We start from the raw sequence: 9,979 nt of genomic DNA on the forward strand, positions 1-9,979 counted from the left end.
TATTTCTTCTGTTTTAATTGATGAATAAAAGTTTATAAGGATAAAGCACTATGTGGAGTTCTTTTTAATGAGGAATACGGCTGATACAAAGACGCTTATCAGGAGGGAGATTACTTTGGAGTCTTCATTCAGCAAGCTGATCTTCTGAGTTCATATGGAACCAAAAGTGCAGTTAGATTGTAACATTGTATAATGTGAGGTCACACTGCGTGAGGTGAGCAGATATATGGTGGAGGATGTCTTTGCACGGGAATTGATGATAGATGTACATATTTTCGTTAGGGGGTTCACTGAATGAACACTTTATTGATTAAACTTGATTTTTGATTGACTTGCATTTGATTCATACTTAAATAATTTTTATTGTTTATATATTTTTAGTGTAGTTAAAAAAAAATTAAATATATATATATATATATATATATATATATATATATTTATTTATTTTCCTACTTCAATAATATTTTTTTCTACTATTTTTCTTCTAATAATTATTGATTTATTTTTTCACTTTGTTTCTTGGTAATGGTTTGTACCATTAGTTTTTTGTAGCACAGCATTTTTTCATTTCACTTTTTAATTATATAACATCTTTGCTATTTAAAAAAACAAAATTACAATCACTTCAACTTCCACAAAGGGCACGTCAACACCTGATGACGAAGTGTGTATCAAAGTGGAACACACCTAACCTGTATAAAAAAAAAAAAAAAAAAGATAAGTGTGCTTACCTATTTATATACACTGCTCTGGTCCTGCGATCCTGCAGCTCCAGCTTCCCTATGTCAGCGAGCGGTTGCTGCAGGGAAGAGGAGGGAGCACAAACAATGGCTAGGATATGGGTGATATCACCACTGCCAGAATTCCCAGCTGATAATGAGTGCTCGCTGTGCTTGACCTGCCGGATCATATGATCGGAGTGAGCAGATTAATTAGGTAGGGTGAGGCAGAACATATTTAAAGTGATACTAAAAGTTTTTTTTTTTTTTAAATACAAACATGTCATGCCTGCTGTGTGCAGTGGTTTTGCATGGAGCAACCCAGATCCTCCTCTTCTCGGGTCCCCCACAGGCTCTCGTGGCTCCTTCTGTAGGGTGCCCCCATAGCAAGCAGCTAGGCCCCACCCCTCTCTCTCCTCATTGGCTGACTGTGATTGACAGCAGTGGGAGCCAATTTCCCCTACTGTCTCAGCCAAAGAGAAGGCAGAGACCTGCGAGGGACAGCCGAGGCTGTTGTGCACATCGCTGGATAGCGATGGGGCTCAGGTAAGTATTGAGGGGGCTGCAGGGCACTGCTGCACACAGATGGTTTTTTATGCTCATGCATAGAATACTTGAAGGTAAAAAAACGGAGCCTTTACAACTGCTTTACTTCAACTTTGAGGCAGGTGATATTCACACAAATGATGAGAAAAGCTTGCAGCAGTGTCTGTAGAGTTGACATTTCGACTGTTATTGTTCTGAATGCCTCCTCTAAGGAAGCCACGGCCTGGAGAATGTGGAAAAAGTGTACCTCCAGCCACCAAAAATAAAAATAAGCTATGGTTTAATACATTTTATAAAACCTCTCATTCTAGGTCGTTATTTCATATTCTTTGCTATTTTATAGCAGTTAAGCATTGATCATAGCCAACATCGTAGTCACATGATCGGGAACCACCTCCACTTTTTCCTAAGTTTTAGACAAGGCCACATCTGTTAGAGACCCGGGTTTGACAGCAGCAGCTTCACAAAGTGTCAGGAATGACAGATTACAGGGGCACTGAACTGAAGAATGTTATTCTAAAGACTAAGGGAAGGGAAACCTCTGCTGCTTGACCCCTGAAAATACCAGTTACCTGGCTGACATGTTGAAATTGCAGCATCCCCCACCCCGTTCACAATACACCCCAAGCACACCAAACTACCAGATCTCGTTTCCCCACAACAGTATTGCTGCCTCCAACACTAAACACACTCTGAGCCATGTGGCTGCGACCTTGTCACTGCTTCGGAGTTCCAGTGTCTGCACAATGCTATGCTGTTTGAAAAATGTAGCCTACGAACACTACAGCCGCTGTCCCTGGGGTGGCTCAGAGAAGGCAAACTCTCATGCCACTGGACACGGAATACATATGTAGGAGTTCTGCATGTGGGAAGCCTGGACCCAGCTATAACTCTACCTCCCTCAGCAACACTCTGCTCTCCCTATGCCTCCTCCCTCTCCTTTCCACCCCTCTGCAACACTCTACTCTGCCTTCTCTCTCCCCTCTCCACCCCTCTGCAACACTCTGCTCTGCCTCCTCTCCCTTGTTCACCCCTCAGCAACGCTCCGCTCTCTTCCTCTTCTCACTCCTGTCCGCCCCTCAGCAACACTCTGCTCTCACTCTGCCTTCTCTCACCCCTGTCAACCTCTCTGCAACACTGTGCTCTCCTCTCAGCCCTATCCACCCCTCAGCAACACTCTTCTCTGCCTCCTCTCTCCCCTGTCCACCCCTCAGCAACACTCTGCTCTGCCTCCTCTCTCCCCTGTTAACCCTCAGCAACACTATGCCTCCTCTCACCCCTATTCACCACTCCGCAACACTCTGTTCTCCACCCTCTACCTCCTCTCACCCCTGTCTACCCTTCAGCAAAACTTTGCTCTCCTTCTGCCTCCTCTCTCCCCTGTCCACCCCTCCGCAACACTTTGCTCTCCTCCTACCTCCTCTCACCCCTTAGCTCTCCCCCCCCCCCCATCCTGATCTTCCCACTCCTGTCCACCCCCTCAGTAACACTCTGCTCTCCCTGCTCTAGCCCCTGTCCACCCCTCCACAACACCCTGCTCTCCCCCTCTCTCCCCTCTTCACCCCCCAGCAACACTCTGCTCTCTTTCTGCTTCCTCTCACCCCTGTCCACCCCTCCGCAACACTCTGCTCTCCCCTCTACTCCCGTCTGCAACACGCTTCTCTCCCCCTCTGCCCACCCTTCCACAACACTCTGCTCTGCCTCCTTTCCTCCCTGTCCACTCCTCAGCAACACTCTGTTCTCTTCTTCTGCCTCCTCTCACTCCTGTCCAACCCTGAGCCACACTATGGTCTCCCTCCTCTGTCCACCCCTCAGCAACACTCTGCTCTGCCTCCTCTCACCCCTGTCCACTTAACACTCTGCGCTCTTCCTCTGCCTACTCTCCCTCCTGTCCACTCATTGGCAAAACTCTGCTCTCCCTCTGCCTTCTCTCTCGCCTGTCCAATATTTTGCTACACACTGCTCTCCCTTCTCTCTCCCCTTCCAACCCTCAGCAACACTCTTGCTCTCCTTCCTCTCTCCCCTGTCCGGCCTTCAGTAACACCCTGCTCTCCCCCTCTCTCCCCTATCCACCCCTCAGCAACACTCTGCTCTGCCTCCTCTCACGCCTGTCCACCTCCCAGCAAAACTCTGCTCTCTTTCTGCCTCCACTCACCCCTATCCATCCCTCAGCAACACCCTGCTCTCCTCCTCTCACCCCAGTCCATCTCCCAGCAACACTCTGCTCTCTTTCTGCCTCCTCTCTCCCCTGTCCAACCCTCAGCAACACTCTGCTCCTGCATCCTCTCACCCTATCCACGACTCCGCAACACACTGCTCTACCTCCTCTCACCCCTGTTCACAACTCCACAACACTCTGCCTCTTCTCACCCCTATCCACCCCTCCATAACACTCTGCTCTCCCCCTCTGCCACCTCTCACCCCTGTCCACCCCTCAGCAACACTCTGCTCTGCCTCCTCTCTTCCTTGTCCAACCCGCAGCAACACTTTACTCGTCCCCTCTCTTCCTCCACTGTCCACCCCTCAGCAACACTCTACACTCCCCCCATTGCCTCCTCTCTCCCCTGTCTATCCCTCAGCAGCACTCTGCTCCTGCTTCGTCGCTCCCCTGTCCACCCTTCAGCAACACCCTGCTCACCCCCTATGCTTCCTCTCTCCCCTGTCCACCCTCAGCAACACTCTGCTCTTTCTTCCTCCTCTCACCCCTGTCCACCCCTCAGCAACACTCTGCTCTTTCTTCCTCCTCTCACCCCTGTCCACCCCTCAGCAACACTCTGCTCTTTCTTCCTCCTCTCACCCCTGTCCACCCCTCAGCAACACACTGCTCTTTCTTCCTCCTGTCACCCCTGTCCACCCCTCAGCAACACTCTGCTCTTTCTTCCTCCTCTCACCCCTGTCCACCCCTCAGCAACACTCTGCTCTTTCTTCCTCCTCTCACCCCTGTCCACCCCTCAGCAACACTGCTCTCCCCCTCTGCCTCCTCTCACCCCAGTCCACCCCTCAGCAACACTCTGTTCTCCCCCTCTGCCTCCTCTCACCCCAGTCCACCCCTCAGCAACACTCTGCTCTCCCCCTCAGCAACACTCTGCTCTCCCCCTCAGCATCCTCTCACCCCTGTCCTCCCCTCAGCAACACTCTGCTCTCCCCCTCTACATCCTCTTACCCCTGTCTACCCGTCAGCAACACTCTGCACTCCCCCTCTGCCTCCTCTCTCCCCTGTCCACACTCTTCATCAACATTCTGCTCTCTCCCTCTGCCTCCTCTCTCCCCTGTCCACCCTTCATCAACATTCTGATCTCCTCCTCTGCCTTCTCTCTCCCCTGTCCACCCCTCAGCAACATTCTGCTCTCCCCCTCTGTCTCCCCTGTAAACCCCTCAGCAACATTCCGCTCTTTCTGCCTCCTCTCACCCCTGTCCGCCCCTCAGCAACATTCCGCTCTCCCCCTTTGCCTCCCCTGTCCGCCCCTCGGCAACATTCCACTCTCCCCCTTTGCCTCCCCTGTCCGCCCCTCGGCATTATTCCACTCTCTTTCTGCCTCCTCTCACCCCTGTCTGCCCCTCGGCAACATTCTGCTCTCCCCTTTGCCTCCTCTGTCCGCCCCTCGGCAACATTCTGCTCTCCCCCTTTGCCTCCCCTGTCCGCCCCACGGCAACATTCTGCTCTCCCCCTTTGCCTCCCCTGTCCGCCCCTTGGCAACATTCTGCTCTCCCCCTTTGCCTCCCCTCGGCAACATTCTGCTCTCCCCCTTTGCCTCCCCTGTCCGCCCCTCGGCAACCCTCTGCTCTTTCTTCCTCCTCTCACCCCTGTCCGCCCCTCGGCAACACTCTGCTCTTTCTTCCTCCTCTCACCCCTGTCCGCCCCTCGGCATCACTCTGCTCTCCCCCTCTGCCTCCTCTCACCACTGTCCACCCCTCAGCAACACTCTGCTCTCCCCCTCAGCAACACTCTGCTCTCCCCCTCAGCCGCCTCTCACCCCTGTCCACCCCCTCAGCAACACTCTGCTCTCCCCCTCTGCCTCCTCTCACCCCTGTCCACCCCTCAGCAACACTCTGCTCTCCCCCTCTGCCTCCTCTCTCCCCTGTCCACCCTTCATCAACATTCTGATCTCCTCCTCTGCCTCCTCTCTCCCCTGTCTACCCCTCAGCAACATTCTGCTCTCTTTCTGCCTCCTCTCACCCCTGTCCACCCTTCATCAACATTCTGATCTCCTCCTCTGCCTCCTCTCTCCCCTGTCCACTCCTCAGCAACATTCCGCTCTCTTTCTGCCTCCTCTCACCCCTGTCCTCCCCTCGGCAACATTCCGCTCTCTTTCTGCCTCCTCTCACCCCTGTCCGCCCCTCGACAACATTCCGCTCTCTTTCTGCCTCCTCTCACCCCTGTCCGCCCCTCGGCAACATTCCGCTCTCTTTCTGCCTCCTCTCACCCCTGTCCGCCCCTCGGCAACACTCCGCTCTCCTTCTGCCTCCTCTAACCCCTGTCCGCCCCTCGGCAACACTCCGCTCTCTTTCTGCCTCCTCTCACCCCTGTCCGCCCCTCGGCAACACTCCGCTCTCCTTCTGCCTCCTCTAACCCCTGTCCGCCCCTCGGCAACACTCCGCTCCCTTTCTGCCTCCTCTCACCCCTGTCCGCTCCCTTTCTGCCTCCTCTCACCCCTGTCCGCCCCTCAGCAACATTCTGCTCTCCCCTTTGCCTCCCCTGTCCGCCCCTCGGCAACATCCTGCTCTCCCCCTTTGCGTCCCCTGTCCGCCCCTCGGCAACATCCTGCTCTCCCCCTTTGCGTCCCCTGTCCGCCCCTCGGCAACATCCTGCTCTCCCCCTTTGCGTCCCCTGTCCGCCCCTCGGCAACATCCTGCTCTCCCCCTTTGCGTCCCCTGTCCGCCCCTCGGCAACATCCTGCTCTCCCCCTTTGCGTCCCCTGTCCGCCCCTCGGCAACATCCTGCTCTCCCCCTTTGCGTCCCCTGTCCGCCCCTCGGCAACATCCTGCTCTCCCCCTTTGCGTCCCCTGTCCGCCCCTCGGCAACATTCTGCTCTCCCCCTTTGCGTCCCCTGTCCGCCCCTTGGCAACATTCGACTCTCTTCCTGCCTCCTCTCACCCCTGTCCGCCCCTCGGCAACACTCCGCTCTCCTTCTGCCTCCTCTCACCCCTGTCCGCCCCTCGGCAACACTCCGCTCTCCTTCTGCCTCCTCTCACCCCTGTCCGCCCCTCGGCAACACTCCGCTCTCCTTCTGCCTCCTCTCACCCCTGTCCGCCCCTCGGCAACACTCCGCTCTCCTTCTGCCTCCTCTCACCCGTCCGCCCCTCGGCAACACTCCGCTCTCCCCCTCTGCCTCCTCTCACCCCTGTCCGCCCCTCGGCAACACTCCGCTCTCCCCCTCTGCCTCCTCTCGGCAACACTCCGCTCTCCCCCTCTGCCTCCTCTCACCCCTGTCCGCCCCTCGGCAACACTCCACTCTCCCGCTCTGCCTCCTCTCTCCCCTGTCCGCCCTTCATCAACATTCTGATCTCCTCCTCTGCCTCCCATGTCCACCCCTCAGCAACATTCCGCTCTCTTTCTGCCTCCTCTCTCCCCTGTCCGCCCTTCATCAACATTCTGATCTCCTCCTCTGCCTCCCATGTCCACCCCTCAGCAACATTCCGTTCTCTTGCTGCCTCCTCTCACCCCTGTCCGCCCCTCGGCAACATTCCGCCCTCCTTCTGCCTCCTCTCACTCCTGTCCGACCCTCGGCAACACTCCGCTCCGCCTCCTCTCTCCCTTGTCCGACCCTCGGCAACACTCCGCTCCGCCTCCTCTCTCCCTTGTCCGACCCTCGGCAACACTCCGCTCCGCCTCCTCTCTCCCTTGTCCGACCCTCGGCAACACTCCGCTCCGCCTCCTCTCTCCCTTGTCCGACCCTCGGCAACACTCCGCTCCGCCTCCTCTCTCCCTTGTCCGACCCTCGGCAACACTCCGCTCCGCCTCCTCTCTCCCTTGTCCGACCCTCGGCAACACTCCGCTCCGCCTCCTCTCTCCCTTGTCCGACCCTCGGCAACACTCCGCTCCGCCTCCTCTCTCCCTTGTCCGACCCTCGGCAACACTCCGCTCCGCCTCCTCTCTCCCTTGTCCGACCCTCGGCAACACTCCGCTCCGCCTCCTCTCTCCCTTGTCCGACCCTCGGCAACACTCCGCTCCGCCTCCTCTCTCCCTTGTCCGACCCTCGGCAACACTCCGCTCCGCCTCCTCTCTCCCTTGTCCGACCCTCGGCAACACTCCGCTCCGCCTCCTCTCTTCCCTGTCCACCTCCCTCATGCTCAGCCAAATCTTATCTGCATCCTGACTGAGCTCAGCTCTACTTTACCTACAATGAAGGAAATAAGTATTTGATCCCCGGCTGATTTTGAATGTTTGCCCCTCACAAAGAAATGAATTGGTCTAAAAATCGAATGTTCGGTGTATTGTAACACTGAGAGACAGAATAGCAACACAAAATTCCGCAGAAATGAATGTCTAACAAATGATGACTGATTTGCATGTTCATGAGGGAAATAAGTATTTGATCCCCTTCACAAAACATGACTTAGTACTTGGTGGCAAATCCCTTGTTGGCAATCACAGAGGTCAGACGTTTCCTGGAGTTGGTCACCAGGTTTGCACACATCTCAGGAGGGACTTTGGCCCACTCCTCTTGGCAGATCCTCTACAAGTCATTAAGGTTTGGTGGCTGATGTTTAGCAACTCGAACTTTCAGCTCCCTCCACAGATATTTCCCTCCTGAACATGCAAATCACGGCATAATTTGTTAGACATGCATTTTTTAATTTTTTGTTGCTATTCTGTCTCACTTCCTGTTCTGTTGCCAAAACAGGAAGTGAGAGGAAATCCCTCTAATGTGAAGGGATCCTTAGTTGTCACCAGAACTGCTGGTGATAATTGTAATCAGGACAAACAGAGAGGGGGGACCTATCCGGGACACCATAGGAGGTGGGACTTACCCAGGACATCATGGGATGGGGGGGGGGGGAACTTATCTGTGACACCATGGGGGGGGAACTTATCTTGGCACAATAGCAGGGTAGACTTGTCTTTGACACAATGGGGGGGGGGGGGGGGGGGGGAAGGGTTGTCTGTGACACCCTGAGGGGGATTATTTTGACACCATGGGGGGGGGGGTATTTTGACACCATGGTGGGGAGGGGGGGAATTCTTTTGACACCATAGGAGGGGGGATTATTTTGACACCATAGGAAGGGGGGGGGATTTTGACACCATAGGAGGAAGGGGGGGATTATTTTGACACCATAGGAGGAAGGGGGGGATTATTTTGACACCATAGGAGGAAGGGGGGGATTATTTTGACACCATAGGAGGAAGGGGGGGATTATTTTGACACCATAGGAGGAAGGGGGGGATTATTTTGACACCATAGGAGGAAGGGGGGGATTATTTTGACACCATAGGAGGAAGGGGGGGGGATTATTTTGACACCATAGGAGGAAGGGGGGGGGATTATTTTGACACCATAGGAGGAAGGGGGGGGGGATTATTTTGACACCATAGGAGGAAGGGGGGGGGATTATTTTGACACCATAGGAGGAAGGGGGGGGGGATTATTTTGACACCATAGGAGGAGGGGGGGGGATTATTTTGACACCATAGGAGGAGGAGGGGGGGGGATTATTTTGACACCATAGGAGGAGGGGGGGGGATTATTTTGAAACCATAGGAGGAGGGGGGGTATTTTGACACCATGGGACGGGGGTTATTTTGACACCATGGGACGGGGGTTATTTTGACACCATAGGAAGGGGGGTTATTTTGACACCATAGGAGGGGGGTTATTTTGACACCATAGGAGGGGGGTTATTTTGACACCATAGGAGGGGGGTTATTTTGACACCATAGGAGGGGGGTTATTTTGACACCATAGGAGGGGGGTTATTTTGACACCATAGGAGGGGGGTTATTGTGACACCACAGGAAGGGGGGGCTGTTTTGATACCATGTTGGGGGGGTATTTTGACACCATGTTGGGGGGGGGGGTTAATGACATGTAAGCAGTCCTGGCACTGTCACCCTCATGCTGGGACAGTCTTGTCATGTCTGACCCTGCCAGGGGGGAGAACACGAGGGGAGGGCAGTCAGGTTCTCCTGGCCTCCATACTTCACAATGGCTGTGTGCCCTCCTCCCCCTCCATGTGGCAGCGCTGAGGATTCTGGGTAACGCTGCCAGGCTCAGACCTCCCCCACACCTCACCTTTACAGTTGAAGCCGGCGGGGTTGTGGTAGTCCAGAGCCTGCAGCTTCCTGCGGAACATGGTGCCCGGCTACCTGCGGCTCTCCAGCTGGAAGACAGCTCTCCACAAGCCGTCAATGCGCAACCGCCCCGCCAGGCCAATCATAGAGCGCGGTTGAGGGCTCCACCAATCACGGTCATAGAGAAACCTCCGCCTAACCAATGAAGAACCGTGTCAAGGCAGGCGCCTCGGCCATTCAGGAGCACGCGAGAATCAACCAATTGTATTCAGCATGGCTGACTGACCAATGAGGAAAGGCAGATGCAGAATAGAATGGATATTCTTTTGTTCCTCCCCGCGCTGGTTGGCTACAAAACTGTAGGAGGTGATTGGAGAAGGAAGGAGGAAGACGCCCACTTACGAAGTCGCTCTTGTTCCGAATTGCCCTCTTTTCAAATTACCACGTTGCTGTTGGCACTTGCCAGCCATATTTAGTGTGG

At 54.6% G+C, this 9,979-nt stretch overlaps 1 protein-coding gene across 1 annotated transcript in view; it reads right to left on the bottom strand.

Annotated features, from left to right (window-relative positions):
- The window catches only part of RTRAF (RNA transcription, translation and transport factor), a 45,265-nt gene extending 35,607 nt beyond the window's left edge, over nt 1-9,658 (bottom strand). Inside the window, exon 1 of the mRNA XM_089665806.1 lies at nt 9,500-9,658. Within this exon, the coding sequence (XP_089521932.1) occupies nt 9,500-9,560 (61 nt within the window). The 5' untranslated portion in view covers nt 9,561-9,658. The remainder of the gene's footprint in view (nt 1-9,499) is intronic.
- Nucleotides 9,659-9,979: the final 321 nt, after the last annotated feature.

The sequence above is a fragment of the Staurois parvus genome, unplaced genomic scaffold (assembly GCF_062004578.1).
Source record: "Staurois parvus isolate SC_StPar_1 unplaced genomic scaffold, SC_StPar_1.0 ptg002360l, whole genome shotgun sequence".
NCBI lineage: Eukaryota > Metazoa > Chordata > Amphibia > Anura > Ranidae > Staurois > Staurois parvus.